The following is a 20,071-nucleotide window of genomic DNA, read 5'->3' as shown; positions in this document are numbered from 1 at the left end:
ATAGGCATCTCAATTGTAGACATTAATTTAGCAAGCAGACATGCCACTTTGTCGACAAAATTTGAATCCGTACCCAAACATTGGTGCATTGCGCTGCATTCACGTCATCGCTATACTTGACAACATGAAAGAAATAAGTATTGTGACGCAGCCAGCGGTGGTAAATTTATCTGGTTGTACCAGCACCTTGAAAAGAAAAAAAGTTAGGCACAAAATATGTTGATGTGTCATTACAGCAATTCGTCTCTTTTGGGTATTGGTCGTGCATTGTACACAGGACGTACATTGTCATCGACGTCTGAGCGAACCACCTCGCTGGTACGTACTCAAACACTAATAGACATTTTTGAAATTGTGACAATGTAGCCCAATCCTCCATTGAACGGCATCTGCTTCACGTGGTAAAACGGCCACTGTTTTGAATAAGGCACAAGAAATGCTAGTTATATCGAATTGAAAGCATTAGGTAGTGCGTCGCCTAAGTGCGGCTGACCCCATAGAACTACCGCTGACCCAAAGGCCAGGTCTTTTAAACAAAACGATGACAAACAAAAAGGCGTCACATCCAGAACACAGTTCTACTTCACGAACGCTCATATGCATGGCTTATGCCTGTCAACTGTCTTTCGAACGTATACAAACGAGAATAACAGCACAATGTCAGTGATACTCCTTTGGTCTCAATCAAACATGCGAGGCTCTCTCCTGCCCTCCTTAGGACAGGTAAAAAAAAAGGGACAAGCCATTCCACTCTGTGAAGGAGGATGACAAGTGAAGTTGTTCAGCACACGACACAAGGTGACACAGAATTTTGAACAAAGGTACGAGCGCATTTACCGGGATTTTTGTGTACATATTCGCGCAGACTACGGGACCGCCGCCTCGAGGAGCCGGAGGAAACTAGACACGCGTAACGTTTTGACGGGACCGCCACCCCGGGAGTGCGGAAGGAAAGGAAAGTAGATACGCAAGTGCTTGGAACGCCGACAAAGAGAGGGTGGGGCGAACGTAGACGTGGCCGACGCGGGCCAAAGTGTGGTATCTGTTCTTATCAGCTTAATATCTGACACGGGTTCTATTTGGACCCAAGATATTAAACTTAATTTTGCAAGCTGACGGAGTGCTTCACCTCCGCCGCGGGTCGGCCCAGCATTGCATTATCTCCGGGATTGGCCCACGGTTTTTGCACACGCGTAACAAAAATGCACCGAACCCTAGCCATAAACAGCTTCGCTGTAAAAAGAAAGAAAAGAAGAAAAAAACGCAATTTCATTCGAAAATTGAAGCACTGATGGCGATAGCAATGTATTAGACTACACGAAGCAAGTTTCGTAGTTTTATCGACCGCATGAATTGCAGTAAACGTTCACTTACTAATTAAATTACCAAGCATGGTGTCACGCGCGCACGCGCAAACGTGAACATACCTCACTCGATGACCGCGGACACTCGCTGTCCTAACACTGGCGTGATGAAGAGGGGCGGCAAGCGAATTCACGTTCGTGCTACCTCTCGCTTCAAAGCGAACTACAGGCGGGAGAGAGCACAGCGCACGCGAAGCCATCAGCCATCTCGGCTCGCCTCATCTTTGCACCCACCGCAGATTTCCTCCAGATAGGGAGCGTACGGCTGCGCTAAGCCGCGTCATTCGCACCTGCGGCCGGACGCCTGCTACGCGCGCGCGAGCAGACGGTGCGCACCAAGCCGCCATCCTTCTCGGCTCATCCTGGCACGTTTTCCCTCGCACCACAGAATCCGGCGGTGTCGCGATCTTGTAGCGTCGAACTTAATGCATGGCATCAGGGCGACGCCGATGGCGGAAATTCGCCTGGAGTGACCATATAATTGCTAATGCACAAAAAGATTAGATAAAAAATGTTCAGTTAGACAGAAACGAGGTTGTGGAATGCACCGCAAGAACTGTGTGTATAGTCTAAATGCGAGCATTGTGGAGGTGTACGAAAAAGTTACCGCAAATGACAATTTAAATTAAGGTCAATTTCACTTAATCTATTCATAAGCTTTGTATGGCCAATGCAGACAAAAGCAACTGTCTTTAAATGCAGCTTAACCTGGAAGCATGCGACTTCTGGTCGTATACAGACCTTTTACAGCAGGCAGTGCGTGCGCTGCGCACCAGGGCGCGCCACAAGTACGCTGCCATTGAATGCCTTCTGAATCGGAAGGAAGCAGGCATCCAGCCGCCGCCGGTAGCTCCAGCATCCTTCCGCCGAGAGGCTGGAGATTGCTTAGCGCTATTTGTTTAAAATGTGGAAGTGCAGAGGGAAGACATGCTTTGCCGTGAATTGAGACTTGGAGGTGTGGGATATGAGACTGGCGTACGAGCTTCATCCGCCACAGCTGCATGCACAAGGTGTTCGCGTGTGCGACCGTTCGTCATGAACACCGTTTCACAAGGCGAGAACAAGATCTACCCAATGGGGGGAAACTCCTCGGTTTCGGTGGCAGAGGTAATTGGCGCCATCTCTGTAATGGGCGAACGCAAAAATCTGGTTCCCTTGCATGGCCTCGTAGATCGTAGCGCGCACGCGCGCCGATCCAGGTGGCCGAGCCCTTGCCCCTCCCCAACTCCTCTCCAATCGCCCTCCCTCATTACTGCCCTCGCAACTCCCTCACCTTCGACTGTCCCCTCACTCACGCCGTGCGGCCCCGCCGGCCCGGAGCCAGCTCAGCCCGCTGAATGACGTTTCATGTTTCGTTGTCTGCTGTTATCGCGAAGCGTGCGCTGCTGTGCGTTGACCGGCGTGGCTAGTTTCGTCAGTTTCGGGGTCCTCGGTAGCTGTGTGCTTGTGCTCCGCGATGTTTCACCCGTTTCTCGACTCGTACCGCTCGTGCATCGTGCAGTGGTGCACAAACAGCTCAAAAACCAGACCTGCAAGGTTGTTCCGGGTGCCCAAAGACAACAGGTGAGCGCTCAGAACCAAGGACATCAGAAGGCGCATGTACACGAACACAGCCCTGTCCATTTGTGTGCTTCATGAGGCTCCGGACGTCGTTGCGCCTTGATTGTGCTACACTTGCCTCTTCCCGGTAGAGAAAGCTGACAAATAGATGTTCCTCCTCATTGTCACCTGGTCTGCGACTTGTGTTTTTCTGTGCCAAGTCTCATTCTGCAACTTCAGTAACTTGCCCAGCTTTCCGTACCGCCCTCAGTGCTTTTTCTGTGTATCACGTTCTGCAAACCTACTAACAGCTGAAAAATTACTTTTAGTGTTTGTGTACTATCTCAGTAACTCCCGATGGGAAAACCGCGTGAAGAACCCTCATGTGTAGGCATGATGCGCTTTTTTTTTCTTCTGGAATGCATGAGCATTGCAAGTGTCCTGCATGCAGATTTTTGCAGTTCGTGTTTATTTTACAATGAGAGCCCTGTATGTACGACTTAGTGCCCTAAGTGACGTAATTTTATTGCTAAGCATTGCATTCGGGTCGAAAGAAAAGTCGTGTTGTTGGCCTATTTTACCTGGTCTTTGATTGTGGAATAAGCCTTTCTGCGAATGTTTTCTATGTGCTGCTGCAAAAGCCGACTACCTTCTGTTCGCCTTGCCACCGTTACTCAAGTTGTGGCCAAGTGTAAAATAATGTGATAATGTGTGTTTCAGCTTTTAGCGCAATGTTATTTTTTTCTGCCGTGTTTTTTTTTTTCAATTTCTTCAGCAGTAATGAACATGTCACGCATTTCATATACTTCCGTGCAGATTTATAAGTCTCTTATTTGTAAGATTCTTTTGGTATGGCTCTCAATCAAACGATGTTAGCATTTTATTCTATTTTTCGGGTATTTTGCATGTCATTGTTTTTGCCATTGCCAGTGAGTTTTCCCTTTTTATAGTTGCCATGGCTATGTCATACATGTCGTCCAGTTTTGCGCAATATCTTAGTGCATATACCATATGCTATCAAAGTGTTTTGTTTTGATGCGCGTCAATAGTACGTATGCCAGCTTATCGCGCAAGAATCTTCACGCGAAACCAGCCACCTACAGCCCGAAACGTGGCAGACCACGCTGTAGGGTGTCGAGCCCGAAACCTTTACTCTGGATCTCTCGAAGCCCGCGCACTGTTCTCTGAAAGGGTGGCTGATGACCTTCGACAAATCTCAGGCCGCGTGTGTTCCATCATTACTATAGTTCCAGCCCCATTATTTAATATTATCCGTCTTTTCTGAAGCCGCCTCGCTCACGCATGACATTGCTTCAGAGGTGTGAGCGCTTGCGAAGAAAGCTTATATAGCCTCGTACCGGCCGTCGTTGCAAATGAGAGCCACTTGCACAAAGTGGGATTAACTGCTAACGTAGTTCTCTCGCTAGTGCACGGAAAAAAGTTAGTAGTGGTCCACCCTCGGCTACCACTATCTATCCATGGCTTATCTGTTTAGTTGATTAACCATGATTTATACCCCTCGGTAGTCTGTGGCAATGTTTGGTTGTCAGGTAACACCCGAAAATATACGAGCTTCCTACTCACATTGTTAGAGAAAGCTATCGCGTTGCGATATTTCTGCTGTATATATACCGTGGGAGTAATGGATATCACACGTGGGTTTGCCTTCAGTCCTCGGAATTATGTCTTCAGACGTTATCGGGAACGTGTTCATTACTCCATCTTTTCAAATTTCACAGCAATGTTTCTTTTTTTTCTAAACACGCGAAAGCGCTGACGACGCATAACGAATGTGTATCATTGCGTCTATAAGGTAGTATTTTGTTCAACGTTACCGGCATGCCAAAGTCGCAGGGCGGTTTGATGCTAGAAGGACCGAGTTATACTGCGAATCATTCATTGCGATAGCACAGCTGAACTGCCCGGCACTTGCAGAGATGACAGTGCTGGTGTGGCGGAATATCGACTCCAAGAAGCAAAGATCTCGGGAGCCTGGCCTCCCAGTTCATTAGCCCAGAAAGCAGTTCGAGCGCTTCTTCACTACCTGAAGGCAACAGACTTGAGTGCCCGACTATAGACATCCTAGACCTAACTTAGTGCATGTGAAAGTGTGGTATAGACTCGTTTTCTTTCTCTCTCTCTCTCTAACTCCCCATTCCCCTCCCCACGTGTAGGGTAGCAAACTGGACTCAGTCTGGTTAACCTCCCTGCCTTTCCTCCTTCATCTCTCTCTCTCTCTCTCTCTCTTATACAGTTGCGCCAGTGTGCCCACAAGTAAGTTTTTTCTTTCTTTTTTTTTTCTTTTCTTTAGGGCGGAGGGGGAGCACCCTGTGCCCAAAACAAGTTGTAACAAGTGCAACTTGTTACAACTTGTGTAACAAGTTGCAAGTTCAGCGCCGTGTTTGCGTCCTTCTCACTCTGGTCCCGTCGTTTAGCGCTGTTTGAATTTTATTGTTACCATGCAACACCAACTCGCCCAATCCGCTGCCCTTCAACAAAGAACGCCGACGTTTGAGGTTTCGTTGAAGTCCAGCTGCAACGCCGGCGACGGGAAGCCGTTTACTTTTTGCTCACGGCTTATACAAATGACGGCCTTCACGCAGCCTTGAAGCCCGGTCGCCGGTCACGGTCGTCGCATGAGTCAGTTGTGCGATCCATTGTTCACCGGATCTGGCATACACGCTCTCGCGAACTGTACAGTGGCTTGAAAGGTGGACGACTCTCCGCGTGTGGCTGCTCCGAGCTTGGTGTGCCGTTGCGATCACACCACCCGCCCGCGTCAAGTCAAGATCGAGTTGCCCTCGCGAGGTTATGAACACGCGTGGATTGCGCTTCGCGAATGCGGTGACTGAATGCGAAGTTGCCACATCTTCTCGGATTGGATCGTCTTCGTGTAGTTGCGTCCTTGGCTCCGTCAGGATGTATAGGTTATAGTTCGCAGGCGCGCCAACGTGTGCAAAGTCGTCACGTGTGTTGGCCAGATTGGTATAGCTGCATGACAAACCTTGTTGCAGACTTCGGTTGTCTCGTGGCGTGTCGCTTCTGTCGTGTTTCCGCGTCGAACGACACCGTCTTGAACATGAACGGGAATGAACCCCCGCCTTTATTGCTCCGTAGTATATATACATATGTGTGCATGTCACGCATGCGCAGGGCATCGCATCAAGGGTCGTGGCATGACAAGAACTAAACACAATAACACAGCAACGATTATGCCACACCTTCGTCTTGAAAAACAATGATCAGACAGTTATCGCGAAGAGTGCAGCGTTCGAACTGCAGTCGACCTAGTTTTAAAATCGTTCCTGTAAGACTTACATTCATGTTGTATATGGCACGACACCTTGCGGCAGTGAATCCCGGCCGCCGCGGCCGCATTACCATGGGCGTCGAAGTGCAAAAATGCGCCCTTGTCCCGTGCATAGGAGGTACGGTAAAGATACCCAACGGCTGTAGCATGAACAGATCTTCATAGTGCTGCAAGTGCTACTGTGCGGCGCGGTGACAGTATGCGGCGACAGTGACCGACTGTGATTGTATGGCTATTCTCCTTTCTTTCTTCATATCTAATTTGTAGGGGTGTGCGAATATTGAAATTTTCGAATACGAATCGAATACGAATAAGGTGAAAAACTGTCTTCGAATATCGAATCGAATATCGAATATATCTATAGCATTAAAAAATTGCAAAACGAGGTAACAATAGCTTTATTACCCTTTTAAAAATAATATTGTATTTGGAAGGCTGCTTCATGTTAAAGAGGCACTCATTATAGGTAATGCTTTCAGTCAGGTAAAACGTTTGTTACAGATTATCGGGAAGGGAAATTAACTACTCAACATGTTTACAAAGTAAGCGCCTTGTATGCACTGTGACAGCATTTCCAACGGTAGAAAAGACACTTTCACAAGAACTGAGGTAACAGGGATAGCCAAGTACTCCTGAGCGAGTGTAGGGTACTTGAAGCGGCCAATGGACTGCCACCACTCACAAGGGTTTCTTGCCCCTTTCCAGAATAGGCTTTTCCGCATAGTCTGTAACTTCCCTCTCAGGGGTAGATGCCAAATGTGTCTTGTCTTTGTTCACTGGATCGTCAAAAGCATTCCATACGCTGGATGGCATCAGTGGACAAAGTCGACGCTGGCACGGCAGTGTCCCCACTGGGTTCCACGTCAGTTGCCTGGAGTTCTCTTGTCACAAGGTCTTTCAGGCAGATCATCTGACCAGATGCCTGATGAACTGTGACCCTAAAGCGCGGATCAAGAAACATGGCCAGCCTGGCCACTTCATCCAATTTGCACCCCGCAAAACGTGTCTTGATACATTTTGCGAGTTTCTCAGCAAACCCTCACTTGCCTTTACAACTTTCGAGGCAAAGCAGCATTCCAAAACTAATTTGAATTTGACACAAGGAGAGGTACATTTCAGCACTGAAGATGACAGTTGTGCCAAGTAAATGTATCTATGCTCGTGTCCGATGTGGTGAGCTCAAGTGTGATGGACTCTTTGAGTCTAAGGAGCCTCGAGAGCGTGAAGCACTGAGTGTTCCATCTGGTGTCAACATCCTGCACAACATAGAGTAGGTCCTTGTTCAAGTGCTTCTGCAGATCGTTCAGTCTTTTCTGCGCACCAGGGCTATGTTATTAGTGTCCTACAACTGCGCTACAATCTTTCGCCCTCTTGCAGAGTCTGTCGATTGCCGGAGTACACGACATCGCATCATTGATCACCAGCTGCAGAGTGTGCGCAAATCAGGATCGCTGGAGCCATGGGAATCTCGGGGCAGCCGCTCGGATATTGCGGCCGTTGTCCGTCACGATGTACAGTCAACCGCAAAAGTTTACGGGACGCAGGATCTGCCAAGAAGCTGAATTCTCGCAAAGCGTGGTCACACAGCCTCGAATTAAATGTTCCAGCATGTAGTAGCCTTCGCCACCTACACAGTGATTCATTAAATACGAAGCGTCATGTCTTAACAGTGCAGGAATTCACATTTGAAGAGGAAACCACATCCAGTAAACTTTTGCTGTTGACTGTACGTCAAGCAGTCGATTGTTATCTCCCAGTCGGTGCATAGCTGCTCCAATGAGGCAGCTATGTTAACAACCGTGTGAGTCTCCGGCATATGCCGCGTGTTCAAAGTGAACTTTTTTTTTTAACTCTAACTTCACCGTAAGAAAATTACACGTGAGGCTTATACAACCCTCGTTGGCACGTGACGTCCATATATCGCTCGCAAAAGCGAGAGTGCCCTTTCCTTGCTCAAGTGCTTTTCGCACCTCCTGTCGTACCTTTGCTCTTGTTTCGCGGGTATACGCGCACACGCGACAGTTTTGTTCGAGATGGCAGACTGTAGCGCGGTGCAGCTGCTTTCACCAGTGCTGTGAAACCGCGCTTTTCTACAAAGCCGTAAGGGAGAAGATCTAAGGCGAACACATCTGCCGCTTTCTGGTTAAGTTCGCTTTCTTTCTTCTGAGACAATGGCTGCTTTCTCTGTTGTAGTATGTCGTCCAGATGTTAATGAAAAAAACGGCTCGTTTGCAGCGCCGTCTTTTTGTACTCTTTCATCAACAAAGGGTGCTGTTTCATGTGATCTTGCAGAGCAGTGGTCGATCCCGTTGGCGTTTGAAGAACACGTTCGCACGACTTGCACCGAACTGTCGACGGTGAGAGTCTTGTGTATTAGTACCGCCAAAGAAGACTTCTTCAGGCTTATATTTCTTGCTCGCTCGGTGGCTCGTCTTCCGCAGTTTATGCCACTCATGGAGAACGCGCTTGAGCGAGCGCTGTATCAGCACTCAGACAGTTACAAACAGCGAAGCGGTGAATTTAGCGTGGTTTGCATTTGCGTCACAGAGCAGCAGCGCAGCGCGTAGCAAAGAACCGGCGACCACCTTATAAAAGCGGCAACGCGAGGCGGGATTGTCGATGGCGATGCAATGTTCTTCGAGGACACATAACTTTTATCTCAAGTATGCACCAACTCGCCCAGAAAGATGTCTTAATGAATATGTTTTCTTCTCTTTATTTTCCAAACATCTAAAAATTCTCCAGGTAACATATTTTAGATGCATATTTTGTTGCGTATACTTACAGAGCCCGAAAGTAAATCATATATTGTTAAGAAAGAGCCCTGGGATAAAGCTTGGTAAAAAAGAAACCCAAACTGGTGGGCCTGATGCAGATAGACTGAAAAAGAGCATATAGATACTGAGCGGATTACGCGAAGTTCTCAGTGAATAAACAAGTTCTTAGGAGAATGCGGAGCAAGCGTATGATTCGTTAATTGCTCAATTATTCACAGCCTGTCCGAATATTCGCCGTTTCCAGCGTTATTCGGCCATCGTCGAATATTCGAGAATTTCCGAATATGCATTTGTCGAATCGAATACGTACGCTTCGAATGAGGAAAATATTCGGTTCGTATTCGAAATTTCGAATATTCGCACACCCATACTAATTTGTTATCACTTTGCCACTCCCTTTCCTCTCTCCCCAGCGTAGGGTAGCAAACCGGATCTTCCCATCTGGTTAACCTCTCTCTCTCTCTCTTTCTCTCTCTCTCTCTCTCTCTCTCTCTCTCCAGGTGGTCAAAATTAATCCGGAGTCCCCCGCTTCGGCGTGGCTCATAGTCATATCGTGTCTTTCGCATGCAAAGCCACAGAAATAAATTAACTTAAATTTGATATGAGACAAATGATTGGTAACTTTTGAGAAGCTGCCAGAGTGAATTCCATTGCATCTCAATAGAAAGTAAACGACAGGAGCAAATAAAAAAGTGGAATAAAAAAACGTATGATTTATGGGCGTAGCGCGAGAAATTTAGCCGCCCACCTCCCGACAGCTCTCGTCGTGTGCTAAGATTGAAACAACGCCAGGGCGTTGAAGGGACAAGATCTATGGCATAAGCACGCGGTGACGTTCTCGCGCGGCAAAACCGGCCGGGAATATAAGTTGCGGTGGTGCGGATACTTTGTTTCGCGTGGCCGTTTAACGAGTGGACGCGATCGCTGCTCGTCAAGTCGCCCGCATTGCGACGACGCAACTATGAGGAACTTCCGCGTACGTGACCGTGCGCGCGCATACGTTTGTCGTGCAACGCCTTCGCTCTCACACAAGCGGAACCCAAGAAATTTCCATCAGACCTCGAACCGCTGCCGTCTTCGGTGCTCGGTGACGGTGAATCCGTCAGCGGTCTGCTGGCCAGACGACGTAAATGATAAGTTATGAAGAGCGCGTACAAAGAGCAACGGATCTCCGGGTTGCAGGAATTTCGATGACTCGAGAACCAAAACCAGCTTCGTTTACGAAAGAAAGAAAGAGAGGGAGCGAGCGAGCGAAATAGCGCTCGAAGAGGTGTTTCTTCCTTGCTCGCAGTCCTCTTCCGAGAACAAAGCCGTTCTCTTCGCATTCTTGCGGTATACGATCGAGCTTTCCAGTTGTCCGCGCCACTATACGAGAGCGCACCGGCACGCATGGGTCGCGCGGGTGATGCCTAAATATACAGGATCCACATTTGGGAAGTATGTATCAGGGAGGCTACGGACACGCACATTCCGTTCTTTGAATATATATATATGGTCGTTAATGCTGTATACACATGAAGCGCCTCGGCTTCAGGCCGTCAAGCACTTCCACTATTTTCAAAACTCTGCTGGCGCGCGATCGCTTATCAACGCTGACGAAAAAACAAAATTAAGCTATAAATGTGGAAATTTCTCGTTTTCGAAAGTACCCTATGCAAGCCCTTTGCAAAACGTTGCGCCCATCATTCCGCACGTAAGCTCGTTCGAAGTATCACACACACGCGCAAACACAGGTACACGCATACAATAAACGACAGTGCGCGTTTCTTGGCGAATATGTCAGTTAAAGAATCTTGTATTGCAGGTTCTAATGCGAGCACGACCCAACGCGCGACAACTGGAACTCAAACGTCACGAGACACTGTCGCGCCTTGAGTGGAGCAGACAAATTTCATCATGCAGCGCTGTGCAGTTGTGCAGAGAGAGAGAGAGAGAGAAAGAGGGCGTCCTTGTAGCTCACGCATGCGAACGCACCCAAGTGCATTCACGGCCCGATCGGTCCAAACGAGATCGGACATCAATGGCCGCGGGACACCGACATCACAACGCATATGGAACTGTACGCGGGAATTCCGTGAATAATGCATTTCACCTTCGCCGGCGTTGCAGAGAGACGAACGCGCGCAAGCTATACACGCGCCAGAGCAACTGCGGCATTGAATAAATGGCTTTCAGGGTTAATAAGCATGCTACGCTTTACGGAATATGTAGACCCGTTGGATGCGCCCAAGAAAATGCAATAGATTTGGCATCACCATAAGGAGGAATAATGATTTGAATTAGATCGGCTAACTGCGCTCGTGCAATTGAAAAAACAAGTAAAGAAGAATGTTGCTCTTTCCGTGAACAGATGCGTGTCACTGTTGCAGGCCAGCAAACGCGGGTGGAGGCCATCTTGAAGCCACCCGCCACGGTGGCTATGCGGCCATGGTGTTGCGCTAAGTAAGAGGTCGCGGGATCGAATCCCGGCGGCCGCTTTTCGGTGGAGGCGAAATGCAAAAACGGCCGTCGTTTTTGAGATGCTCAGGTAGTCGAAATTAATTCGGAGTATCCCACTATGGCGTGCCTCGTAATCAGACAGCGGTCTTGGCACGTAAAACGCGAAACATTTAATTAAAATCTTTCAAGTGTCACTGCACTAGCTCCCCGTGAAGTCATGGATGTCGACGGAGTCTGGGCGATACTGTTTCCTTGCTTACCTATACACGTAAGGATTACATTGCGTTCTAAAGAAACGAAAAATAAAACCTGACACATTCTCATAAATATTTCAGCAAGAAAGAGGCCGAAATGCACGATGATGCATTGAAAAGCGTGACGTCACAGTAGCGCGGCGACGGTGAGGCTTGGGCGCGAAATTCAAACATTTTAGCATTGACTTCTTTGACGAATGAAATGAAATATCCGTCATTCCCACCACTGAGTTGCTTACAAAAATTACTAGGGCAGCCTTCGGCGCTGTGTAAGAACGATGGCTAGCACAGTCGATTTGTCAATAATATTCCGGACCGTGGTTCCAGACGTTATTATGCCGTTAGTTGTTGCGTTTGAACTTTTCTAAATATTCCAAAACAATCACTTTTTCCCTAAACACAGTGAGCAAGTAAGTGGTTCTGCACATGCATAAACATTATGGGACGTTGCATCTGTAGAGTAATATTTCGCTGAACACGTCATTCACGAATGCATATACGTTTTTGATTGGCATGGCTGATAGCGCCGAGTGCAATGCCTGCGGTGTCGAAGAAACTATAGGCCATCTACTGTGCTACTGCCCATCATTTGAAAATGAAAGACAAGATCTCTGCACAGCTCTCAACAAGTTAGATAGAAAACCGTTCACCTTGAACAAGATCTTGGGACCATGGCCTCGTATATCGCAGCTACAAAAGGCCACAAAAGCGCTGCTGCGATATTTGAAAGATACAGGATTGAGTGAGCGTATGTAATCCGGACTGAGTGACTGAACGATATCCCCGGTGGACTTTCTCTTCTTTCTTTAACCTTTCCGTCCCCATTTCCCTTTCCCCAGTGTAGGGTAGCCAACCGGGCTCAGTCCTGGTTAACCTCCCTACCTTTCATTTATCATTTGCTCTCTCTCTCTCTCTCTCTCGCTGAACACGTGGTCAAATATGCGAATTCACAAAGCGCATTCGAAGCCAGATAGAGGGAAGTTCAGGCAACTTCACGCATTAGCCATCATTCCTATTCTGTCCGAACCGCGCGCGTCCCTTGCAGCCACTTGCAGCTCCAGCAGACAGCAATTTATGTCCAAAACATGGCGACGACCATGACGAGATTTTCCGGCTGCTGCAACCGATTCCGGCGCGAGCAGCCCACAAAAGCATAGCCTTAGAGATTCGTTTCAGCGCGGGACTCCGAGGAAACGCTCGTTAGGTGCTTGATTCGGACACCACCTATATTATAGTAGTATACAACTTAAAAAAAAAAGAAGACAGCAGTTAGCAACCAAAGCCCACTCTATGGCGCGGGGTTATTACTCCTCCAGCCAGTCACAGAGGCAAAAAAAATCGTCGTCATGCTGCCATTTCAAAATGGCGTCGCACTTGATAGCTCCGGAGTGTCTGCTGTTCTTTAAGAGTATTTTCATCGTCGGAAGCCATGAGATGTGCAACAGGCATGGCCAAAGTGTGTGGAGTCTGAGCATTTCACTCTTCAAAAGTCCGCGGTACAGTTCATTTCACTGCGGGCCCCGTTTTACTCAGGAAAGTTCACTGCCAACTGAAGTGGAAACTTGACGGTAAGTAGTTGCAGCGAAGCAAGCGCTTTATTTCGCTTCAACGAAGAATTAGGTTTTCACCGTTCCACTATAATAGCCGAACGAAAACGTACAAAATTACGCGCTCATAGTTTAGATTTTTTGTCGTTACTGGCTTATTGAGCTAACAGGGAAAGTTTGAAGTACGAACCATTTGCCGTCTCGCGGAGGAACATTGACTGGTGGTTATGAGGGCGTGGGCGGGGGAGCAGAAGGGCGGGGGGGGGGGGGGGGGCTTCAATGCAGACTTGAGTTGTATCCGACTGTAGCACCTGATTTCTCCCCCGTAGTCCCGTGTACTTAGATTTAGGTGCACGTTAAAAAGAACCCCAGGTGGTCGAAATTTCCGGAGTCCCCCACTGCGGCTTGCCTCATAATCGGAAAGTGGTTTTGGCGCGTAAAACCCCATAATTTAATCAATTTAAATAACCTCCGTAGTAATTTTGTGTGTAGGAAAAGCTCTTTCTTATGCTTGCCGATGCATTCACGCGCACGGATCGCCTACACACAAGCGCGCGTGCGCCTTCTCTGGTGGTCGTCGCAGATGAGTGCCAGCTTCCCGGTGGTGCCCGCTCGTTGGCTGGCGGCTGCGCTGCTCGTGTGCTCGCTCATGGCGCTGACGCAGCCCGGCGGCTGCGCGGCGCGCAAACCGCTGCAGCGCACCTTCGTCGAGCAAGGCTGCCGCGGACACTACGAGAGGTCGTACATGGCCCGGCTCGAGCGCGTCTGCGAGGAGTGCTACCAGCTGTACCGCGAGCCCCAGGTCTACCACCTGTGCAGGTATATACGCCATATATATACATACGCGCGCGCGCGCAGTGAAACGTGTTGCCACGTAAGCGGTGGTGCGCACTTTGGCCCCCCGAAGAAAATGGCAGTCGAACCTCGATATAGCGAACGCGCACCTAACGAATAACGCTATATAACGAAGTAAAGCGGTATATAAGCCATATATATATATATATATATATATATATATATATATATATATATATATATATATATATATATATATATATATATATATATATATATATATATATATATATATATATATATATATATATATATATATATATATATATATACACACGCGCGCGCGCAGTAAAACGTGGGCCACGTAAGCTGCGGTTCGTTCTTCGGCCCCCCTCCCCCCCCCGAAGAATATGGCAGTCGAACCTCGATATAGTGAACGCGCACCTAACGAATAACGCTATATAACGAAGTAAAGCGGTATATAAGCCATACATATATATATATATATATATATATATATATATATATATATATATATATATATATATATATATATATACACGCGCGCGCGCAGTAAAACGTGGGCCACGTAAGCTGCGGTTCGTTCTTCGGCCCCCCTCCCCCCCCCCGAAGAATATGGCAGTCGAACCTCGATATAGTGAACGCGCACCTAACGAATAACGGTATACAACGAAGTAAAGCTAAAGTATTTCTCGTCGTGTAAGAAATAAATGCTTTTTTTAACGAACGTCCGATATAACGAAGGCATGTTCGTGTCGGATGCGACATCGTTTTGACAAGGTCAGACTTGTGGCCCATACGCAGTTAACGAATAACGGTATACAACGAAGTAAAGCTAAAGTATTTCTCGTCGTGTAAGAAATAAATGCTGTTTTTAACGAACGTCCGATATAACGAAGGCATGTTCGTGTCGGATGCGACATCGTTTTGACAAGGTCAGACTTATGGTCCATACGCAGTTAACGAATAACGGTAAACAACGAAGTAAAGCTAAAGTATTTCTCGTCGTGTAATAAACGCTCTTTTTTAACGAGCATCCGATATAACGTGTCGGATGCGGCGTCGTTTTGACGAGGTCAGCCTCATGGCCCGTACGCAAATAAACGAAGTAGGCGGCACGCGGAAATTATCTCGTCAAAGCGAGAACTTCGCCAAATCGAGAGCTTAGTAAATTGAACTCACTCAAAACATTTATTTAAGAGAGGGAAAGAAAATATAGAAAATTTTGCCGGCATGTGCGCACACTTATCGCACTTACCCTAGACATCGGGTCCGTTTAGCACGTCTTGCGTTCCTTCATGCCTGTCATGCCTATATTTTACCCATATTTTTCCCCCACAGAAATTTAGTTAAATAGGGTGAGATGTTGAGTTCACTTCGTTCGCTTTGAGGTTTTTCAGTGCATTATGCTTAATGAATATGTGTCGGGGAATATCGGAAAGCTTTTCGAGAAACTAAAGAAATTCGTACATTTGGGTTTCGTTATATCGAGGAATGTCTGTTATTGGCAATTTGTCCTAACTACAATGCTAATATGGGGCCTAAAGTCTACATCTGCCGAACTAAATTTCACAGCTTTCAAAATGTACGTAAATGCGGTGCAATGTATCATGTCGTCGAAAACAGGAAATCTGAAAACGAGACAATGAACATAATAGGGCTGCGTTCGAATTCGAACGACGTTCGCATTTAGAATCTGGGCTGAAGTCACTCGTACTGCCCTCAGGGGAGATCCATTATGTAGGGCACAGTTCTCCCCGTCTGTCGCCTTGCTTCGAGTTCGCTCGTACGAGTTATATACATGCATATAAAATATCGGTGCGTGCTTTGTGAACGAGAAGTAGACACCTCTTCAAGGGCGTGACGGCGACAACTCGTCTAACCACAAAGTTGTGCTTTTTTTTTTCCTCTGTGGGCCTCCTACACGACCGGTCAACAGGGGCAGCTGCTTCAGGAACGGATACTTTAATACCTGCGCCCAAGACCTCCTACTGGATGACGAAATGCCCAAATTGCGACGCATGATCAACTACCTCTACGCATGATCCAGGACCGGCCCGGCATCTACATTTTCGTTCACGGGAAGCAGGCAGAGAGGAGGTCGAGACAGCGTGTTCGCTAGAGACAGGATCTAACAAAAAGATAGCGAGATACATAGAGAGAGAGTACCACTTCGAGAAAGGGTAGCGAAGAAAAAAAAAAAAAACTCAGCCTTCCTCTCTGACTACTTCGACTCCTTATACGATAGAAGAAAAAAAATAAAAAACAAACAAATCGACGAAAGGACACAACGAACAAATGCAAACGACCACTCGTCGAACACCCATCGAACCATCCGTCGTCAATATACAATTGTATAACTTATTTAATTATTGACTGTTTCTAAGATGTCTTTAGAGAACGAATCAACAGATCATGAGTGTACTGAGAGCACGCGATATACTTGTTTTCCTTTTGTTCTCTTGTACAGTAACCGCTCGTTGCTGGGTTCGTAAGACGATGCCGTCGCGCTAACTTGTGCTTCAGTGAGCCCGCTTGCCTCGCGGTGTTAACGTTGCCTTTGTTGTCGCTGTTTTTGTTTTGTATTCTTGTGTCCCGTTGCACTGTGTTGCTCGTGCGAGAAGTCACCTGCTCCGCAGGAGAGAGTTCGTAATGGCGCCCGTGTGGAGCGTCGAAGTCGATGCGCATCGAATCTCGGTTCTAGCCATGCGACTGTTTGATAGCAGCGGCTCGCCAAGAGCGACTACGCGCCGCAAGGGCGGCTTGCGAGGTCTGGATGGTGCCGTGGTGCGGTGACGATAAGCGCTATGTCCCTGGTGTGAGTGCGCACCCTCGAGGTTCCAGGTTCGAATGCCTGCGCGGTCTGGTTGCCAGCGCGGTGGGCCCTGGGTCCGCTATGGCGATCCTAATTCAGTGAACTGCCACATTTTGCTGTCTTCAAAACAGTTGAACGAACAAATTCGGAGCCTTGTGGGTGTTGATCGTGGAAATGGATCACGGTAATCGAACACTGTCTCCATAAACCCGTGCAGTACAAAGTAAGATACGGATCACGTCTGCTAACAAGCGACTGGCACCAAGGACTTTGTCTTATTGTCCACGGCTAATCCGTTCGTTCATGAGGTCTGCTGATTAGGAGGATCACGGAGGGATTAACGGCAGAGAGCGGGCGAGCTCTTCTTTTCCTGTGATGCAGAGCCGGTTCTCGTTCCTGATTGGCTGACGAAATCGCTAGTTTTCAGTGCACTGCATGGTGTTCACGAGACGGAATATATTTGGTACCGCAAATACGAACCGACGAACATACCGCGTCGCAGACTGCGTGGCATCTGACGTCTGCTGCGGCTGAAGGAAAAAAAAAGCTACAAATTTCAACACTTGTGTATTGGATTGACAGTGACAACGTCGGGCCTGCTTTAAACATGAGCTTATATCTGAGCAATAACCTGAGTTATGTACGAAGGTCCGAAACCTAAGAACATGATCGACTCCATTCAGCCCAAATGTAAAAGCTGAAACGTTACGGACGTAATTGATACCGTGATGAGAAATTCGATACCGATTTAGGCGAAAAGGGGTAAACGTCGTCTTTATATCTAGGGCTCACCTGGCTGTACTTCAGGGAGAACTGGCAAGTGAACTGATTATAACGTTTTTAAACTTCAGCCTTTCACCTCTCTAAAAGCGGTTGCCGAAATTCGCAAACAGGCCCGCCAACGGTCCTCTGAAAAGATGTCGAATTCTCAGTTCAATATTTATTACTTCGGTATTAAAGGATAACAATAATCAGTCACTTAAGCATCAATCACGGAGTGCTTGATCAGAGTGATAGATTGGACGGACCCACCGATATCCTCAAAGGTAACTGCGTTCTCACACCAAGGGCATAGCTTCGCGTAGGATCTGATAGCTCGAGAAAGTAACCGTTTGGACGTGTTCCTATATGCAGTTCTGTTTTTTTCTTCCTCTCCTTGTTGCTGTTCCATTTATGTTCATATTGTACATACCGCAAGAACATTCTGTCGTTTCTGCACAAGAGAATAACTACTCTTTTAGACGATTGCCTTTTTGCTGGTCACCGATTGAGATTAACTGAGGCCTGTGTTGTTTCTTTTATTCTGTTTATGTGTTTTGTTGTTTTTAACGTTGAGTCTCATCGCGTGTCTATCTTGTGTTCTGCGTTCTCTTCAGAAAACAGATGTCTGTTGAGAACACGTCTTCTGATTTTAATTCTTGCGCACTATGCATACAAGTCCCAGACTCGTGCATTTTATTGTATAGAACAAGTGCAGGCGAATATACGCGTGCTTTGTTTTTACTTTTTTTTTTGCGCACGCTGAGGAAGACAGTATTATTTACTTGATATACATATTATATGCGCGTCTTATTTATATTCTAAGTTAGGCATAAACATACACAGGGTGTGAAATGTGAACGCTACTGAGAGTTTAATGCGTCATAGAGAGCCAAGATATGAAAAAAAAGAAGAGCCACCGCATTACTTAAAAAAAATTATTAATGATATTAAATTGCATCTCAGCAGAAAGACCATCGACGGCAAGAAAAAATCTATATATACACAATCAATGCGATGACTTTCTGAAGGTTGTTAATTTCTCTTTTCTTATATTGTAGTTATTCTGCACATCATAAATTGCTCTTTGCAGCCGGATTCTGCACAAACAGTGTGTTCGGAATGTTTATTCTTTCCTTTACGGCGGAGGTCAATAAGTTCAGCTTCCCCCCCCCCCCCCCCCCCTTTTTGCAAAGATATTTTTTCAACGTATTTTGCGCCTACTCGATTTTACACTTGTGCTCAGGATGGTACGATAAACACTGAGATGCTGAATGGTTTGATTAGAAAAAATATATAGATAAATAGATAGATATTAACAGGGCGAAGGAGGCTATGATACATCATATATGGGTCGTTTATTTATTTTCTCACGATTCTGAACCGATTTGTTCTCTTTGTTCGAAGTGTGCTTTCACCGCACTTCATTTGCAGAAAGAAAACAGAGTCGCTGTGGCATTGGTTTACACATACTGTTCCTTGTGTACTCGTATGATTTCCTTGTGTACATGGATTGTGGCAAAAAAAGAGAAGGAAATATGCACAAATCATAAAAGGGGAATATATTATATATATTTACACTTGAAACAAGAAACAAACCGAGAAAAAAAAATAACCTTGGAAACATTTCCGAGAGGCGAATGAAGGTGTCTCCTGTGAACGAGAATGGGAGGGTGAAGAAAAAAGAGAAATAAACATTAAAAATGCAAGTCACGCTTGGCGTTCAACTATTGTGTCGTTTCTTTTCTGTGGTCCTTCTGAATTTGTGACGTGGGGCTGGTTACGTCAGAAATACATATATATATATGTGTGTGTGTGTGTGTGTGTGTGTGTGTGTGTGTGTGTGTGTGTGTGTGTGTGTGTGTGTGTGTGTGTGTGTGTGTGTGTGTGTGTGTGTGTGTGTGTGTGTGTGTGTGTGTGTGTGTGTGTGTGTGTGTGTGTGTGTGTGTGTGTGTGTGTGTGTGTGTGTGTGTGTGTGTGTGTGTGTGTGTGTGTGTGTGTGTGTGTGTGTGTGTGTGTGTGTGTGTGTGTGTGTGTGTGTGTGTGTGTGTGTGTGTGTGTGTGTGTGTGTGTGTGTGTGTGTGTGTGTGTGTGTGTGTGTGTGTGTGTGTGTGTGTGTGTGTGTGTGTGTGTGTGTGTGTGTGTGTGTGTGTGTGTGTGTGTGTGTGTGTGTGTGTGTGTGTGTGTGTGTGTGTGTGTGTGTGTGTGTGTGTGTGTGTGTGTGTGTGTGTGTGTGTGTGTGTGTGTGTGTGTGTGTGTGTGTGTGTGTGTGTGTGTGTGTGTGTGTGTGTGTGTGTGTGTGTGTGTGTGTGTGTGTGTGTGTGTGTGTGTGTGTGTGTGTGTGTGTGTGTGTGTGTGTGTGTGTGTGTGTGTGTGTGTGTGTAAAAGGTATCACACCCGGATTTCGGCGCTTACGTTAGCGTGACAAGCAGAGCTTATCTCATCAGGCAG

At 46.9% G+C, this 20,071-nt stretch overlaps 1 protein-coding gene and 1 pseudogene across 2 annotated transcripts; both read left to right on the top strand.

Annotated features, from left to right (window-relative positions):
• Positions 1–1,010: 1,010 nt before the first annotated feature.
• Positions 1,011–1,183, top strand: LOC139050222 (U2 spliceosomal RNA; annotated as a pseudogene).
• Positions 1,184–2,771: 1,588 nt separating this feature from the next.
• Positions 2,772–19,333, top strand: LOC139049420 (crustacean hyperglycemic hormone-like). Of its 2 annotated transcripts, none has more exons than XM_070524727.1 (3): positions 2,772–2,927; positions 13,814–14,049; positions 15,986–19,333. In XM_070524727.1, the coding sequence occupies exons 2-3, from the start codon at positions 13,814–13,816 to the stop codon at positions 16,089–16,091; spliced, it is 342 nt and encodes a 113-aa protein (XP_070380828.1). In that variant the 5' UTR covers positions 2,772–2,927; the 3' UTR covers positions 16,092–19,333. The 2 variants fall into 2 exon arrangements, with proteins under 2 accessions (XP_070380828.1, XP_070380827.1); XM_070524726.1 differs by lacking the exon at positions 2,772–2,927 and adding an exon at positions 8,461–8,570.
• Positions 19,334–20,071: the final 738 nt, after the last annotated feature.

This window comes from Dermacentor albipictus, chromosome 9 (assembly GCF_038994185.2).
Source record: "Dermacentor albipictus isolate Rhodes 1998 colony chromosome 9, USDA_Dalb.pri_finalv2, whole genome shotgun sequence".
Lineage (NCBI taxonomy): Eukaryota > Metazoa > Arthropoda > Arachnida > Ixodida > Ixodidae > Dermacentor > Dermacentor albipictus.
This window is presented reverse-complemented; position numbering and strand designations above follow the sequence as displayed.